Source organism: Ovis aries, chromosome 11, assembly GCF_016772045.2.
Source record: "Ovis aries strain OAR_USU_Benz2616 breed Rambouillet chromosome 11, ARS-UI_Ramb_v3.0, whole genome shotgun sequence".
Lineage (NCBI taxonomy): Eukaryota > Metazoa > Chordata > Mammalia > Artiodactyla > Bovidae > Ovis > Ovis aries.
In genome coordinates this window covers 25,952,137-25,970,513 of record NC_056064.1, presented here as the reverse complement: position 1 = coordinate 25,970,513, position 18,377 = coordinate 25,952,137, and the positions used below count along the sequence as shown (strand labels likewise).

Sequence of the window (18,377 nt, the reverse complement as noted above, 5' to 3'; positions counted from 1 at the left end):
CCGGGAGAAATATCAATAACCTCAGATATACAGATGACCACACCCTTATGGCAGAAAGTGAAGAGGAACTAAAAAGCCTCTTGATGAAAGTGAAAGTGGAGAGTGAAAAAGTTGGCCTAAAGCTCAACATTCAGAAAACGAAGATCATGGCATCCGGTCCCATCACTTCATGGGAAATAGATGGGGAAACAGTGGAAACAGTGTCAAACTTTATTTTTTGGGGCTCCAAAATCACTGCAGATGGTGACTGCAGCCATGAAATTAAAAGACGCTTACTCCTTGGAAGAAAAGTTATGACCAACCTAGATAGCATATTCAAAAGCAGAGACATTACTTTGCTGACTAAGGTCCGTCTAGTCAAGGCTATTGTTTTTCCTGTGGTCATGAATGGATGTGAGTTGGACTGTGAAGAAGGCTGAGCGCTGAATTGATGCTTTTGAACTGTGGTGTTGAAGACTCTTGAGAGTCCCTTGGACTGTAAGGAGATCCAACCAATCCATTCTGAAGGAGATCAGTCCTGGGATTTCTCTGGAAGGAATGATGCTAAAGCTGAAGCTCCAGTACTTTGGCCACCTCATGCAAAGAACTGACTCATTGGAAAAGACTCTGATGCTGGGAGGGATTGGGAGCAGGAGAAGGGGACGACAGAGGATGCGATGGCTGGATGGCATCACGGACTCGATGGACGTGAGTCTGAGTGAACTCTGGGAGTTGGTGATGGACAGGGAGGCCTGGCGTGCTGCAGCCCATGGGGTTGCAAAGAGTCGGACACGAATGAGCGACTGAACTGAACTGAGTGATATCTAAATGTTGTCTCAAATTGCGGACTTAAGAGTATAAAAAACCCTCAAGTCCTTTTTCCCTAGTGTGCTTTCCAAAGTAACCTAAGGGAGGAGACAGGCTGCACATGGTTACAAGAGTACCTGGCAGGTGATACCAGCAAGTGAAATAACCTCTTAGCAGAGCATAGATCCTGTCTATAGAGACAGCCACTAGTCATCTCTAGGCCATAGCTGCCATGCAGGCCTGGTTTTTCCAGATCTTCCAGTTTTTTCAAGAAAAGCCCCAAATGAAGGTTTCCATGTGAAATCTGTGAATTTAATATTGGCTCAAATTGAAACAAAACAAAACATGATGCAGGCGAAACAGTCATATGCACAGGTAATTCATTCATAATCTTTAGCCTAATGACCCAGCTATTCTGCAGCCTCAGAGCTAAGTGAAACACAGTTGGAAAATAAATTCCTCTGTTGGCGTTAAGTGGTGTTACATACATCACCCTCTCTGCCAGTCCCTCAGGTTAGTAGTCTGAAATAGGCTCTCTCTCTGAAAGTAGGCGGCTTTCACATACAGATGGTTATAAGCTAACAGCGTTAGCGTTCAAGTGGTATCTGGGCTTTTCTTTAACAGGTGAATTGTCACACACGCCGTGCTTAACTGCTCTGCAATGGTCCACACCAGCAGAGAATGACCATGGCCATACCAGCTGGTGGTCATTGCTGGCTGGCTTGTCAGACCACCAAACCCTGCCCTTGATCATGTTCAGTTGTGCTCCATCCCACTTTGACATAGTCACAAGCAAATAGGTACAAGCTTGCATACACGTACATTAATCCCTCTATAATTAAAAATGCCAGATAATAGTTTGCTGATCAATAAAGTATTTATTCAGCACCCATGTGCCAAGCATTGTGCCAGGCACTGTGGTAGATACAAAAATGTAAGAATTGGTCCCTGCTCTTAAGGAGCTTACATTCTCAGGAAGGAGACAAGACTAATATACACGTACCAGCTAAGAACAATATAAGACAGTTTGGTCTAAGAGTATGTTGTACAGCCTTGAAGGGTCATTAAGAATTCAGAGAAGACAGACAATGAAATGGGCCCTACAGTCAAGGTTTGCAGAGGAGCCAGGAATTGGGCCAGGCCTTGAAGGACGGGAGAGAATGAAACTGAGGTCCCTGTTAGCTAGAAGCAGGAGTTGAGGTTCAGAGGAAGACAAGAAGTATGCATTTGCTATGCGGGCTTACTAAAGTTACTGCGGATTTCCGAGCAGAGAAGTGACTTGATTATACAAAGTGCAACAAATTTTATGCAAACTTGTAAAACAGTAAGTAGTTTAGGGGTAGACAGACTACAGAACACTGACAAAAATGGCCATATCATGACTAGCAACATGGATGGCACTTACCTGTTAAAGGAAAACGGTCACAACATAAAATGCAGGCTACCAAGGACAGATGACAATTCTAGGAGGTCCTTTACCCAACAGTAACACAGTTTCCTAACTTTCAAAGGCCCCAGAGACAGAGTGAGGGTTTCGTTGCCAAGATCTAGGACTCGGGTGCTCTCTGCTTAGAGACTAAACAAGAGGTATGAAAGATAGTAGGACACACAAGAGGGACACACAAGGGAAAGAACAAGTGGAAGGGAGAAATGAAGAGAAATCCACAGTGGAACAAACACAGCAAAATGTATGAAGTGTATCTCCTATGGAGATGCAATTTGTATGTCCATGTTTTTTTTAATGAACGTATACTGTATTTCTACAACAAAAAAGCTATGCCTTAGATGCACCTTTCAGTATTACTGGTGGAATCCAGGAATCCTTTAAATTCTATGTAGGTCAGGTAAATTAGTCACGCAATTCCATGTAACGAATCTCACTTTTTGGTTGACTTAAGAAAAAGACGTGTGTTCTGAAAGAACCTAACTCCAAAGTTAACTGAAGGAGAACAAATTTAACTAGAGAAATAGATTTCTAGCTCCAAAACAAAAACCCAACCTTCTAATTAAATTCAAGCTTTCTTCAACAGACAAAACTTAAGATTCCCATAAGGACTATATATTCTAAGATTGGCATTTAAAGATTTTTTTTAAAGTCACTTAGAAAAAAAAGCAGTCCCATTAATCCACATCCCATAAAACTGCAACAACCATATTCAGTTACTGACTAGCAGCATGTACTTATATGAGGTTCCACTACTGACATGTATTTGATTGAAAGGTATGAAAAATACTTCTCACTTCACAAATGATTAAGATGTTTATTATGTTTAATCTAAACCTCATGTCCATCTTTCCAAGAAAACTCTCATACTCTAGAAAACAACCACTTAACCAAGCTGGAACTATGGGGGAAATGTTTCCAGACCTACATGATGTTTATTAAAACAATTTGAATTAATCTTTTCTGGGGTATTCATTCTATCCGAGTTCTCTGACTTACACACAGTCTGATAACAAACTTGTTGAGCCCCCAGGAAGTGAACATCTGGGATAAGTACTTACTGAACCACTGCTGACTTCTGTGAACCTGTCCTGTTTCTACCTGGTTAGGAAGGTAAACCAGGTACTTGGCTCTGAAGGCTTCTTGGCTTTTCATTAAGCAAGTGATAAATATTCACAAGCCAAAGACCCAGGAGCTATGTATCCTTGTATTCACTTCTCTGGCTCCAGAATCAACATTCTAACTCATTTCCAACTTTAAATGTTGTTTTCCAAAATGGTGGCTGTGACTTGCCTTTCCCTGGATATTTCCAAATGGAGTAATAGAGTAAATAAATGATGGCATATTAGCATCAAGCCTAACTGACTCTCCCACAGCAGAATTGCAGGATCTAGAACACCTAGATCCATCCTATCTTTCCGCCTCCACCCCTTGCCCCACACTGTCTGATACCTTGAAGTATTATAAAACACAAACGGAGAACAAACTATCCGGGCAACAGAAACAAATCTTCTTCCCACTGGAGTTGGCACTCTGGGTTAGTAAGAGGTGTGCACAACCTCGGCATCTCAGCCATGTATTTCCAACCTTGAAATGAAATCCAGTCGAAGGCCATGAAGACACAGGGAGAGGGGGCATGGAGACTGCTCTGAGCGCAGACCTGTGCAGGAGAGCTGGGAGACACAGTGATGATTTAAAAGATCACACACAAAAGCTTTAATTCAGTGAGAGAGATGGAATTCAGTTTTATTTCGTCCTCTCTGAAACTTCCATTTACACCACGGCCTCGTCTATCAAAGAGGAGGAGGAAGAGGAGAAAAACACTCTGCCCGTCACCACAGAACTCAAGTATCAGGTACTCGTTCCTAAGAGGTGACGGGGTATTTGTTGCTCCAGTTTTTTTGGCTCCGAGAGAGCAGACATTCAGTACCAGTGTAGTGAGGAACCACTGGTGAACTGCTGGAAATGTCTTCTGGGTGAAATCAGTGTGCCATTTCATAAAGTGCTTCTGGAGTTAAAATTCTTGTTGAGCTGTCAAAAGTGTCCACACTTTTGCAACACAGAGGATAAAAGAATCCCAATGGGTGTGTCACTGAGTCCTTCCTAGCTGGGTCCTGTTCTTGGCACTGCTGCTTTAGCCGCCTAGGCGCTGGCCCTCACCCCAGGCAAAGCCTCCTGGCCGCTCTTCAGGTAGTGGATTATAATTTGGATCTTCATCTGGTGTATCAAAAATAGCCTTCCTAAAAGACAGGCAACAGATATAATTTGTCCCAGGGTCATCTTAGGTCCTAAATTCTACTCCGAGATCAAAAAGATCCCATAGCGTGTCCACCAATGGATAAGCACTTTGTTTGCCTACCAATGAAACAGTTCTCCTATTTTGAAGGTATTCATAATTACTGCACATTTCCATTAACTTTTACCTCCTTTACTAATTTTTACTACAAAAGCAATATATGGAATCGTAGAGAAAACAGGAAACATATGGGCAAGACATCCTCAATCCCCAGAGATAATAATTATGTTGGTGTTTTCAATATTCTTCCAAAATGTTCACATATGAAATTTTACAAAAGTTAGATCGCACATGTTAAGAAGTACTTCAGAGCCAGTGGGACAATATAAGCATCAAAGTAAACAACAATGTTAAGGAATTATAAGCCATGAATAAAATAAGAAACCATGGATTCTTGCAGATATAAATGAACTCAAATTTTATAAGAAAAAGGATGTTTTCCATAGTCTCAAAGTACCTCTTCACAAAATATTTAATGACAAAGGAGAAAAAAAAGTAACTTTGCCGTGGAGAAGCCCTGCAGATACCTTAATCAAGTAATCAAAATTAGCATCACTCTGGCAAATTTAACAAACTGCAACCCTGTGCTAGCAGGCTGCAATTAGAATGCAGTATCACTTCTCTGATGTTCCTGCAAAGGACGAAAAACCTGAACCTCCATGCGAGGGAAAATCAGACAAACCCAAATTGAGAGATGTTCTTCAAAAATGGGCTTACAATTTTCAAAAATGTGAATGTCATGAGGGTCAAAGCAAAACTGAGAAGCTGCTCCAAACTGAAGGAGACCAAACAGACATGACAACAAAGCGCAACACCTGAATCTGAGCTGCATTCTTATGCTACAAAAAAATCCGGACCACTTCCCTAAGTGGAATTGGGTCCGGGTATTAACGTTTCTTTCCAGACTTTGACTATGTAGAAGAAAATACATATTAAAGGGGATCATGGGGCAGCAGGTTAACAATTCACTTTCAAACACTTAAGGGAAAAAAGTCCTTTGTACTGTCTTGCAAGTTTCTGCAAGTCTGAAACTGTTTTGAAATTTTAGGAAAAAAGGAAAACAATGAGATACCATTTTACAGCTACCAATCTAGCAAAAGGTAAATACAACTTCTCCCACATTTTATGAAAAGGTGGGGAAATGGACACATGGTGCTGGTGGAAATGTAAACCTGAGTATCCATTCCAGACAGCAGTCTGGTGATAAACCAAACAGCTATCCTACTTGTAGGAATTTATCCTTTGAAAACAATCATGGAAGTGCGCAGAGGATGTGCTGCGGCATGGGCTACATGGATGTGTAGCTCAAGGATGTTCACCACTCCAATCATGGAGGGAAGAACAGGAAGGATGTCAGCGTCCATTGATGAGGGATTCGTAAACCGTGTTCCATTCATACTGGGGGTATCATGCAGCTGTTTTAATTTTTGTCAGAAATTTATGATGGAAAAATGATTATATGATACATTAGAAAGCTATGAGATAGCATTTTTTAAAAAGTTTACAGACAGTAAAAGACTGATGAATGCATATCAAAAAGTGCATCAAATCCCACCACTGTTGTATCTACGTGGTGGGGTTATGGAGGATTTTACTTTCTTCTTTCAGTTATTCTACAACCAACGTTTTATGAGAACTCACATTTTATTCCTTAAGTGAACTCTTCATAATGCAGTACACCCCAAGGACACAAAATTCTGGCATAGAAGGAGGTGCTATGAATCAAAGTTCTACCCTCAGGACACCAAGGTATGGAAAAAGGAGAAGGGGTTGTTTAAAATCACACAGCTGGCTGGCAGAACAAACAGTCTATGTCTGGTTTCTAGCCGAGAGCTGTTTCTACTCTACTCTACTTCACTGCTTCCCTCTACCACCTGTTTGGAAGACCAGACATTCCACCTTTAGAAACCCTTCTTCAGCCAGCTTTTTGCCACCTTGCTACTTCACATTTCTAAACTAAGACAGCAGGCTACGTGGAACCAGCAGGCTCCTCCCGGGGCCAGGAGGTGCTGGTGGTCATTTGGGACAACAATCACCACGTTACCCTCAGGACACCCTGAGCCTCTGGCCACAACTCTGGCTCTTCCCACCCAATCTGAATGCTCCCCAATGGCAGCCGGATTGCTCAATCTGTAAATATTTACTGGCCTGAACTATGTGTGCTTGGAGCTTTGGGAGCCCCAAGAAAACAAGATCCGGGACCCTGTCCTGGTTTATCTGCAAGAAATACATAACCTGGTGTTAAATACTCACAAAATAGATGGTGTTTTCAAAATTCTTATTCCGCCAGGTTGATTGGGAAATACATCTTCCAAGAAAAAATATATGTGTCCAACTGCAATACCTAGAGTCAACCAGAAATAAAGGATGAGGGAGAGGATTAGAATTTTGATTGCAGGTGTCTGTACCAATGGAACAACTTTCTACTTAGGAAGAAATGTCAATATACTGGGATTCCCTGGCAGCTCAGCTGGTAATATATTTATGAAAAAGTTGAAAATGAACATTATAGTCCTTGAGCATATAACTATCAAACAATCCTACAATAACTATATATGAAGGCCAGACAGAATATGACAAGTATGACAAAATAAGTTCGTAAGTAAAATGATAGAAAAAGTACTGCCAAGAATCTTACCCAAGAGGTCCACAATGATTGAGTTCCCCAACAACAAGGAAAAGCCCATGAGCACCCAGGGTAGAAAGGGGGCCTGGAAATTCAGAAGGCCGAAGAAGTTCATGCGGACATACGGGTTCCTTCGGCTCCACACGTAGACAAGCATTATTGTAAAGGCCTGGCCTAAGAAAACTAAGCTCACAAACAAACCAAAAAGCTAGTGGTTGACATTAAGGAAAATAGCAACATTAAGTGTTAACAGGGAAGACTGGGCAAGAGAACTACGGATTGTATTCTAACACAAGTTTGAATTAGGAAAGGCAAGCAGTCGTTACATGTCTGGGGCGAGGTTGGGGGGTGGGGAAGAGGGGAAAGCCTGAAAATAATTACCCAGAGTGATCAGGCAAAAACCTGCTTAGGTACCTGGATTGTTGCTACTTCAAATTAATATTCTGCTTTCATGAAGTTCGTGCTTCTTTGGAATATATGTTAATACTTTGGTCAGTCATTACATGAAAGCTCATTCACCATGAGGACTCTTAGAAGTGAAATAAAGGCAGCTGGGGCAAAACCATCTTGTCAGACAGGGCTCCATTTAAGTTTGTGACAACTATTATTATTGACAATTATTTAAAAAAACCCCTACAACTATCAGTTTTGATGGTGACCAAATAAATGTCCTACCAACTTAGTTTAAAACTGAAGAATACCTGGGGAGTCCCTGGCAGTCTAGTGGTTTTGATTCCATGCTTTCACTGACGAGGGCCTGGGTTCATTCCCTGGTCAGGGACCTGGGATTCCACTAGCCCCGTGGCACAGCCGGAAAAAAAGAAAAGTGAAGTACACCACCAACCAGAATACATCTAAGATTTCTAATAGTAACCCAACTGGGTTAAAGTTTCTCAGACTTGCTCACAGTGGAAAAACACCCTGTGCAACCTCTAGGCTTAGACAAGCTATTACATAAAGCGGGCTGTAAAATAAACAGGAGCCTGAAGCTAAAATGGAGGGGGAGGGGGGTGGCGCGGGCGCAGAGAGTTGACACTTTTATATATTCACTCCCAGTCTCTAGCCTCTAGTGCACTTCGGGAGACAGATGAAAAGCTTTAGGAGAGGGAGTTCTTTAGTCTTTTCCTGTATTTGTTCTACTTGTTGAAGGATACAGTCATTAAGAATCCACCAAAAAGGAACATAAATACAAAGTCTGCTGTCCGACCTCGGAAAGAGCCTTCTTCTAGCATTCGACAGTAACGATATCTTAAGTTCCAAGTTAAGAAAATGTTAAGTACACAAAAATGAAGAAAGTGAAATTGAATGTATCACCTAAGTACACTTGGACTCCCGTTATTTGTGAGAAGTCAAGACTTTGTTTCTGTAAGAGTGTTCATGAGTGGTATTATTGTTACTTCTCTTTTTCCAGGCATTCTAGGCAATGGCTCTGTGTTTTACAAAAACCGTTCCTGATTGGGGAACGAAGCCAGACGCCACATAAAAATGTCAAATCTGTACTGTCTTCCCATGTTCAGCCACACCACAATCTACACCATCCTTGCTTTTTCACAACCTAACTTGGTGGAAATCCCCATCAAGAAGCTTCATGTGATAATCTGCTTTTTTAAGGCCAGGTAGTTAAGCATTTCTATACTTCAGTCAACAAGGAGGCATTTCAATGAAAAAATTTAATTATTAGAAACTTACCAGAATGATGTATCATAGAGAAGACACAGGAATCCATCCCAGGGCAGGAAGCCTATTACCCCTACAAGGCTCCTTGGCTACTGCAAATAAGCTGAACTGCAAATTCCCCCCTTCATCCAGGGGGTTGGGGTGCAGGAGAAATGCCCTGCCTGGTGGCCCCAATTACCATCTGACTACAGCAAAACCCTTCCTCTTTTTCAACAAACTGGAACATGGTGAGCCTGGCAGACAAAACACTGTCTTTCCAGCCGGCAGAACCAGCAACTGAGATCCAAGTAGATCTCAAGTTCTCCATCCCCCATGAACCCACTTCCAGGTTGGGCTTTATCACTTGGGACCCCTTGGTGTTATTTTGTAAGAACACCTCAATTAAATCACTCTGGTTTCCCTTAATCAGATCTGTAAGTGGCACATGGACAGAAATGTAAACATTTTATAATATCTCCCATTTGAATAAACAATGACCTACAAACACCCTCAAAACATTACTAACTGACCAACTATTCTGTGTATCACTGAGCCAATAGCCAGAAGTTACAGCTGAGATGGTAGCAAAAACAGCAGAGTTAATAGTTTCAAACTTAATACTGTATTTCCTAAGTAAAACTAAAGTTTCTATGCTAACCCCACTTAGTAAAGGATACAGAAAAATCATGTTAAATAAAAAATTGAATCCAACTGGCCCAAAAAACAAGAAATTGGTGATTAGCCTCCATATCTGTTAAAAAAAAAAAAAAAATCAAGAGAAAGACAGATTAAGTAAAACATACCAGGAAACATTTTCATATTAAGACAAGAGATAGCCTATGACTACAATGGTTGAAAGGCCACAAATAGGTGATTCTATTTTCTAAACTCAAAAGTGAGACACACAATCTGACACTGAATTTTTGTGCGGCTTCAGTGAGAGTCTGAAAGATATCACTTGCCCCTGGAAAGTTCTAAGCCTGACAGGACAGAAAACTTGCAATTGTGATTGTATTAAAAAAAAACAACACAAAAATCCATACCATATGGTCAGGCAAATGATGGGAAAAGTGTGATGGCAAGACTAAGTTAATCTGCAGACTAGGAAACAGAGCTTTAATATATGTAGTATCACAATCTAATGAACAATCTCAAGATACCAAAGGAAATTACAGGATCTAACAGCAATTGTTTCTATATTAGCCATCAGAAACATCCAGAATAAAGAGTAATTCTAAAGCAAATACTCGAACAGATATTCTGTTCGAATAGCCTGAACAGACAGCCAACTCACTACAAATAAAGATCTAATACTGTAATAATTAGTTTAACTGGTAGATATGCACTTATTTTCAAACCCTGATATACTCTTCCCCACCCAAATCATCCACGCCTGCAATAAGAACAACTACTCACAATGATAGAACATTTAACATTTTAAAGTGTTTTAAAATATTATTATCTCATGTGATTTTAATTATCCTGTGAGATGAGGAGGCTGACCAATACCATCCCCATTTCACACATGATGTAACTAAGAGACTTGGATGATTTTTAAATGGCCTGCCTAATATCACACAGCTTGCAAAGGGAGGCTCTGAACTCAAACCTAGAACTCCTAATTTCACACATGGTGTGAAGAGTTTAACCTCAGGCAAAATCAAGCCTTGTTTGTTTGGATCGAGCTAAAGCTCCCAGTGAAGGCCTTGTGAGTGCAGAAGGAAGAAGGCAGTGATAAGGGTTCACGGGACTCCTTTACGATCATTAAATTCTTAAGAATTGCTAACTATTAAAGTTGAAACAACTCAGAATTGTTTACTGCATACTAATTGCATCCAGGATTGTAGAGTCCTCAACCTTGTGAGACAGGCATATAAACAAGTGCAAGTATGAGATGAGAGATATAAAAAAAAGTATTTACAGATACTCTAGGGACACAAAGGAGGATGAATCCGAGAAGGCTACACAAAAACTGCATACTGAAAGACAAGCTGGAGCTCAACGGGTACAAAGTGAATGAAACACCTCTGTGACAGAGGAACAGCAGGTGTAGAAACAGACTTTTGAGCCTAGAACAAAAAAAACCCATCCCTCTTTAGCATTCTAATTACTGGAAAGGACTGTCTCTCACTGTAATCTAATAAACTGGCGTTTTCTTAGATGTCAGTCTTTGAGAGGATGATGTGATCCCTGGGAGATGGGTTAGAGCACTTATTGAGTTTCTGAACTGGATCACAGGGATAACACCAAGGTGGTGACTGTGCCACATGGTGCTGGATGGACTACATATGGACATCCTCTCTGACTCTCCCTGGACAACTAGCGGATCCAGTCTCCTCTCAATCTATACTACTAAATCTGAACCAGTGATTCCTAAATATAGGAACTGGACGCATCAAATCAAAACCATACAGGCAACTTTGTAACATAGCCTTGGTGATTCTGATTTGGTATATGCTGAGGATCTTGAGAATCTCTTTAAAAGTTCCAGGCTGCAGAATCATTGCTTTGTACTCCCCCACTGCCCCCCAACACTTATAATCAAATATTCCCACTGAGTTATTTGAGATAGTATATAGCAGGATTAGCTACTTAAAAGTAAGAAAAACAAGTTTAAAAACTGCAACATTAAATGGCAGTTGTGATGGGCCACTTACTTGAAAGTGTTTAAAGATTAATTCAGGATTGAAGTACAACTGAAAAGGTGTGATCAGTTCCAACTGCTGAAATAGAAAAACAACTTCTTCAAGCAAGTCAATCAAGAAACAAAATATCATCATTTACTACAAAAGACTGGCAGTTCTCGCAAATTTCCCACTCTCAGTGACTTAGACTGAATTATTTAAGGTTTACTTCTTAAGCTGGAGGAAGGTTGGTAAAGAGTTCTCTAGAACTGGCACAATTCTTTGCGTTCCCCAATACCTAACACAAAATAAAAGTCTGTTGTTTCAATAGCTGAGGCTGATGTGAAGGTATGGCAGGCAGGTGGTAATGTCTTAAATTCAGGGCAAGTAAGACCAGCTGCTAGGATTATGCCCAATACATGGGCATCACCTAAAACAACTGTGCGAAGCAACAGAATTCACTCGAACCAAGACTCAACACCCTGCCACTGTGAGGGCTGAGTACTTCCAGCCAACCTCTGTAAGTCTCTTTATTTCAAGACTTTTCCCGCTCAACAACTTCCATCTTTCTATCTTCAACGTCTACGTTTCTCCACTAAGCGGACCTTCCTCCCAGTAGTCACAAAGGATCATTCTGTGGCTCTGAGAACACCATCAGAGTTCTCTGACACGTTTCCTGGGTGGGCGGCTCCCGCAGCCCTGACTTGGTACAGGTCCTGCCTTTATGTCTCAGAAACTGACCCGCAGTCCTGATCCTCCACCCCTTATGGAACAGCACCTCTTTTTCTGGATCACTGGATAGTACTTACGGGGCGATACTGAACCCCAGAGTGAGCCCTGTACGCCTCCACCCACCCTTGAGACCAACCACTCTGAGCTTCCCCAAGGCCCAAACCCCAGTTTCCCGAGGACCCGGGCATATCCAGTACAACTCATGAGAAGCTGGCGCTGCAGCTGCTCACCACAGCGGCGGTGGTGAGGACGCAGGCGGTGGTATAGGCACGGCTGACCGGTGGGATCTGCAGGTACTCCAGCCGGAGGCTCTGGTACGCCATCTTCCCCACCGCCGCCGGCCCCCCCCCACCCCCCACTTCCCCTTCCGCCAGTCCATCCCAGCGGCGGGGCGGGATCAGGGCGGAACCAGAGCGGGGCCCTCCCCGTTACGCTGCTATCCAATCAGCGCTGATCAACCGTCCAGCCACCAACCGCTAGAGCCCGAAGAAAAGCACATCCGCCAATCACGAGTTGCGTTTCCGCGGCGGCCCAGCCTAACTTCTCCACCCACCAACGTCTTGGGGAAGGGAGTGAATACCGATTCCTTCTGCCAATCCCCGCCGGCCACAGCTAGCTTTCCCGCCCGGCTCCTTTCCGTCACCAATCTAGGTGGCCCCCTCCCCAGACAGTCGGCCAATTAGGAGCGCGGGGGCATCCTGCCCTTGCTGTCGTTCGCTAAAGCAGAGAGCGGTCAGAATCTGGGGGAGTCAACCGCGCCGCCTATCTCTGGCAGCCTGCGGTGGTTTAAAGAGGTGGCGGGAAGCTGGTGTTTGGTCGAATTCATCACTCTTATAGTCGCTTGGGTAAGTATCCACGGGGCTGCATTTTCTCTGAAGAAAAGCGGGAACAGGTGGCACTCGGTGGGGCGCCATCCCGGGCGCTAGAGCGGCCTGATGGAGCAGCGTCTCCAGCGGGCCGCGAACCTCCACCCTGAAGGTCCCGGCATGCAGCGGGGGCGCGGGGCCTGTCGGGAGCCACTTCTCAAGCCGGAAGTAGTTCCTGCCCGGAGGTTTCTGGAGCTTCGGCTCCTCAACTCGCTGAGGTGACCGGTGTACTTCCCGCGTATCACCTGCAATATCGGTTGAAGCCTTACTCATCCTGCCCTCAGGAAATCTAAGGCTTGCAGAGAAGATAGGCTTGTGATAATAGTAACCTAAAGCAGGACTTGGGGTCGCAAAGAGTAGGTCACGACTGAGCGACTTGAACTGAACTGAAAGCAGAACTTGATCAGTTCCCGAAGAGAGGCCCTGTTGGTTTAACGTGGATTTTTTAGTTTGGAGGCTTGTTTAGGATTGGGTAGAGCTCATGAAAAGCAGTCCAGTATTGGTAGAAACTGCTGAAGCAAGAATTTCAGAGAATCTTGCTGTAACAAATTGTTGGCGAGATTCCCTGGACTAGGAAATGGCAACACACTCCAGTATTCTTGCCTGGAAAATTCCATGGACAGAGGCTCCTGGCGGCCTGCAGTCTATGGGATCTAAAGAGTCAGACACGGGGAGAGCACGCATGCCACGCATCCCATTAAAGAGTTCATCAGTCTTTGGCTGGGGGTTTCATAATGAACAACCATTTGGACAATAAAAATAATATTCTGGTCAAGAATAGTAGAGTCATGCTAATGGAAACAGTAAGTTGTTGGGTGGGGCAAGGAGGCTCTTTGGTAGTTTCAGTCCTCAGTGTTCAACCTGTGTGTGTGTATGGGTGGGGCAGGGAGGAGGGGGGGAGGGGGTTAGATGTTTTTGGTTTTCAAGAAACAACGCTGTAAAACCATTTCACCAGATTGGCAAAAATTAGAAGCATTAATTACTTCACATGCTTATGTAAGGCATCTGGTTCCATCACTTCATGGGAAATAGATGGGGAGCAGTGGAAACAGTGTCAGACTTTATTTTGGGGGGGCTCTAAAATCACCGCAGATGGTGATTGCAGCCATGAAATTAAGAGACACTTACTCCTTGGAAGGAAAGTTATGACCAACCTAGAGAGCATATTCAAAAGCAGAGACATTACTTTGCCAACAAAGGTCTGTCTAGTCAAGGCTATGGTTTTTCCTGTGGTCATGTATGGATGTGAGAGTTGGACTGTGAAGAAAGCTGAGCACCGAAGAATTGATGCTTTTGAACTGTGGTGTTGAAGACTGTTGAGAGTCCCTTGGACTGCAAGGAGATCCAACCAGTTCATCTGAAGGAGACCAGTCTTGGGTGTTCATTGGAAGGACTGATGCTGAGGCTGAAACTCCAATACTTTGGCCACCTCATGCGAAGATGCTGGGAGGGATTGGGGACAGGAGGAGAAGGGGACAGCCGAGGATGAGATGGCTGGATGGCATCACCGACTCGATTCACATGAGTTTGGGTGAACTCGAGGAGTTGGTGATGGACAGGGAGGCCTGGTGTGCTGTGATTCATGGGGTCGCAAAGAGTCAGAGATGACTGAGCGACTGAACTGAACTAAACTGAAGGTACTTAAAAAGGAGGACAGTGGTTAGTAAAGGTCAGATGATGAAGGTCCTTGTAAGCCATATGAAAAAGTTTAAAAAATGATCCTGAAGGCATAGGGAAATGTTGAGGAAGTTAAAATCCTGTTAATCCACAGAATCCTCTCCACAAGACAAAGAAGAGAAAGCAGTTCTGTTACTGAATAAGCATATCCAGATTATAATGCATTAGAGATAATCTGTAAATGACATTACAGAGATATAAATTCTACCCTATTCTGCTAAGCTATTACAACCATTCTATTTTTAGTCATTACATAAATTATCAAGATTAACAGCACAGTCTTATAAAAAGATTTGACAGAACCACTTGCTTCAGATTCTTTGATAAGGTTCATCCTAAATTTACCTGGTAATTGAGGTAGCCATTTGTTTTAGCTAATTTGTCTGCAGGAATAATGAAACTTCTTTTATTTCTATGACAAGTATCTGGTTACAGCCCAAAAAAGGACCCTAGGTTAAACACCCACAGTGACAGGGAGATAGGAATGCTATTTTCTTAGATGTTTACATTTGAAAGGAATGACTCCCAGACACTTAAGAAAATGCCAGGGTTGTAAAGCTTACTGGAGGCTTCCTCACCTTCTAGTGGTATTTTTTCAGATGGCAAGATTGGAAGGACAGGGAGTTGAGGACATTGGCAAAGGAGTGGTTGACGTGATAGATCATGGAGCCTAAAGTGCAGCGGGGAAGTGAAGTGGGAGAGACTAAAAAGAGAGGCTCAGAGGGCTGAAAGTCTTGAAGATTAAGATATAATATGAATGTAGGAATGAGTGTTGGAAGACTGGCATATGAGGTTGTGGTCAAACAGTAGGAGAGTTGGGGAGAGAAGTTACAAATGTCAATACCCAGGTCGCTAAAAGAGTGGAGATGAAGGTCTGAAAAAGTGGAGATGAAGAACTGAGTTTCTAGGGCATTGGTTAGATCATCCATATAAATCTGAACGTTTACATGGGGTGATAACAGAATTCAGAAGCCTGAGCCACGGGCCAGAATCCTCAGTAATTGAGAGGTGAGGGAAATGGACAAAGAGGAGGAAGAAAGGAGGTGATAGGCTGATGAGAGACTCAGAGAGGCAGGATTTGTATCCTGTTGTGGATGTGTGAGGCTGGAAGTAGCATCAAGTATCAAGGAACATAAACTTTATAGTTTTTGTTTGCTGTTTGTTTTGCTGTCTATAATTTGTTACTTTTTTTTAAATGAAAATTTTTCTTACTACATTCGCAGGTTGTTCACAATCAAAATTAACAAAGCAAAAAACAAAACCAAACACCAAGATGTCTGTTGATCCAATGACCTATGAGGCCCAGTTCTTTGGCTTCACACCACAGACTTGCATGCTTAGGATCTACATTGCCTTTCAAGATTACCTGTTTGAGGTGATGCAGGCTGTTGAACAGGTTATTCTAAAGAAGCTGGATGGCATCCCAGACTGTGCGATTAGCCCAGTCCAGATTCGCAAGTGCACAGAAAAGTTTCTTTGCTTCATGAAAGGACGTTTTGATAACCTTTTTGGCAAAATGGAGCAGCTCTTCTTACAGTTGATTTTGCGGATTCCCCCAAACGTCTTACTTCCAGAAGATAAATCTCAGGAGACACATTCTTACAGTGAGGAAGAATTCCACTTTCTCCAAAAAGAAATTGAACAGTTACAGAAGAAGTATAAGACTGAATTGTGCACTAAGCAGGCCCTTCTTGCAGAATTAGAAGAGCAAAAAATTGTTCAGGCCAAACTCAAACAGACATTGTCTTTGTTTGATGAACTTGAAAACGTTGGCAGAGACCATGGGGCTAGTGATTTTAGGGAGGGCTTGGTGTTCCTGATCCAGAACTCCAGAAAACTCCAGAATATCAGAGAGAATGTGGAAAAAGAAAGCAAACGATTGAAAATATCTTGATTTCTCAATAGGAAAAGGAGTTTCTCAGAAGGTGGACTGGTACGGGATTTATATTGATATTCTTAATCCTAGCGAACTGCATATTTTGGGGAGGGTTTCTTTTTTCACGCTTTCTTATATTCCACATCCTCCTGTTTTAGTCCACTCTCCTGAAGCATCTGTGTTTTATGTTGAACTAATCTTTGAAGCATCTGTGCTTAGAGGTCTGTAATGGGTGGGAAGGGATTCTTGGTTCATTAAGAACTCATTTGGGGGCATGACTGAAGAAGTAAAGCTTTCCCTGGCCATTCAAAGATATTTGTAAAAGTTGTACCTTGGTCATGAGTCCTTTGTAACCTTGACCTTTTTGACTTACTCTTTGGATGAAACGAAGTGACACAAAGGTTAAGTGGGTGTCTTCTTTATTAACCAGCCACCACATTGTGGGACAGCCAACACAGACTGCTTGTTCTTGCTCAGTAAGTTTTCTTCTTACATGAGGAAGTTAATAACTAGCTGAAAGAAGCAAGTAGCAGAAAAAACAACCATGACCTTTAGAAAGAAGAAAGAAGTTTGTTTCTAAGATAAATCCTTGATGATGTTAAAGAGTTTAATGTCTTAGAGCCCAGCAATGGAAGACATTGGACAAAAAAGGAAGCATCTTACTGGCATAGAAAAGAAAGCCTGGAACATACTGAATTGCAAAGATTATATTAACTGACTATTAGGTATATATACCTTTTTTTTTTTTTTGGTCATACTTCAGTTAGTTTTGGAATCTGCCTTGAACCTAATATTTAATTAACTTATTTATTCACACTCATAGAAACTCTGAGTGATAAATTTTAGCTGTATTTTGTGCTTATATTTGATGGAACCTAATATTTCCTTTTGTAACTAATCCATGTAAAATGTTAGATCACCCATGGAAAGGGGAGAAATGGCAATAGCTGCTCCTAAGGTATTACTTGGCTTCCATGTCTTCCTAAAGAACAGAATTTGAAGTTTCTCCTTTATATAGAAGTGTAACTTAGGTTATTCATATTTGAAATTAAATATTCATCACTATAAGAAGCCTATGTTTACCTGGAATACAATCCTGTACATTAAATATGTATATTTTAAAAGCTTTGATTTATGATATTCTGCTGTATTTAATGTCATGGTGTGTGTCTCAGTATGACTTTTTAGCCGACTGAGCCTTTAAAGTCATCATCATTATCACATTTGGAGCTTATTGGAAATCTCCTGGGACTTCCCTGGTCCACTGGGTAAGACTCCAAGCATCCACGGGAAGGGGTGCAGTTTCAGTCCCTGGTCAGGGGACTAAGATCCCACATCCCCTGTAGTGTGGCCAAAAAAGATAAGGGATGGGGTTGTGTAAATGGGAAACAATGGGACCACATGTTTAGAACACTAGGCCATGTACTGGGATTCAGTGCTTAGTATCAAAGGACAGTAAAGATCCAGTATCCAAGATTGTAAACTGGAAAAAAAAGAATGGTACATATTGTACCTTGGAGACTTAATTTTGGAGAACAGTCCCTTTTATTGGGGGTAAATTATTGTAGTAAACTGGCTGCACAGTGCAGGCTGATGTTGGGAAATGGTAGGTGTTATACTTTCGGTAGTGAAATAAAGGGTGCAGCAGGTAGTGATATGGAATTCTGGGAAAATAGAACTGGGAAATGACAAGATCCGGCTGTCAGCAAACATTGAGCTTATAAAGGTACAAGCTGGTAAATTGGGGCAAATTCTAGAGCTCAGTGGGGGGACTGTCAGGGGGCTTCCCTTGTG

General features: G+C 42.3%; 2 protein-coding genes across 4 annotated transcripts; one reads left to right on the top strand and one right to left on the bottom strand.

Moving 5' to 3' along the window:
• Positions 1-1,644: 1,644 nt before the first annotated feature.
• Positions 1,645-12,514, bottom strand: DERL2 (derlin 2). Of its 2 annotated transcripts, none has more exons than XM_004012587.6 (7): positions 12,395-12,514; positions 11,466-11,531; positions 9,486-9,559; positions 8,307-8,400; positions 7,165-7,360; positions 6,780-6,870; positions 1,645-4,470 (listed from the first exon to the last, which is right to left on the bottom strand). In XM_004012587.6, the coding sequence occupies exons 1-7, from the start codon at positions 12,485-12,487 to the stop codon at positions 4,365-4,367; spliced, it is 720 nt and encodes a 239-aa protein (XP_004012636.1). In that variant the 5' UTR covers positions 12,488-12,514; the 3' UTR covers positions 1,645-4,364. The 2 variants fall into 2 exon arrangements, with proteins under 2 accessions (XP_004012636.1, XP_012040947.1); XM_012185557.5 differs by having other exon boundaries at positions 11,466-11,528.
• A 371-nt stretch (positions 12,515-12,885) lies between these two features.
• On the top strand, positions 12,886-17,707 carry MIS12 (MIS12 kinetochore complex component). 2 transcript variants are annotated; one of them, XM_004012586.6, is made up of 2 exons: positions 12,886-13,009; positions 15,931-17,707. In XM_004012586.6, exon 2 carries the CDS (start codon positions 15,981-15,983, stop codon positions 16,599-16,601), a length of 621 nt encoding a protein of 206 aa, XP_004012635.2. In that variant the 5' UTR covers positions 12,886-13,009; positions 15,931-15,980; the 3' UTR covers positions 16,602-17,707. The 2 variants fall into 2 exon arrangements, with proteins under 2 accessions (XP_004012635.2, XP_027830893.1); XM_027975092.3 differs by lacking the exon at positions 12,886-13,009 and adding an exon at positions 13,183-13,833.
• The last annotated feature ends 670 nt before the right edge of the window (positions 17,708-18,377 follow it).

Bases quoted from the DNA above. Each gene is read 5' to 3' on its own strand.
- DERL2 (XM_004012587.6), bottom strand. From the start codon at position 12,487: ATGGCGTACCAGAGCCTCCGGCTGGAGTACCTGCAGATCCCACCGGTC. The intron at 7,361-8,306 runs GTATCCTTCAAC...GTCAACCACTAG, and splicing joins TTGGTGGATTCTTAATGACT to CTTTTTGGTTTGTTTGTGAG. The intron at 4,471-6,779 runs GTGAGTATTTAA...CCTGTCTTTTAG, and splicing joins TTGAAAACACCATCTATTTT to GAAGGCTATTTTTGATACAC.
- MIS12 (XM_004012586.6), top strand. From the start codon at position 15,981: ATGTCTGTTGATCCAATGACCTATGAGGCCCAGTTCTTTGGCTTCACA.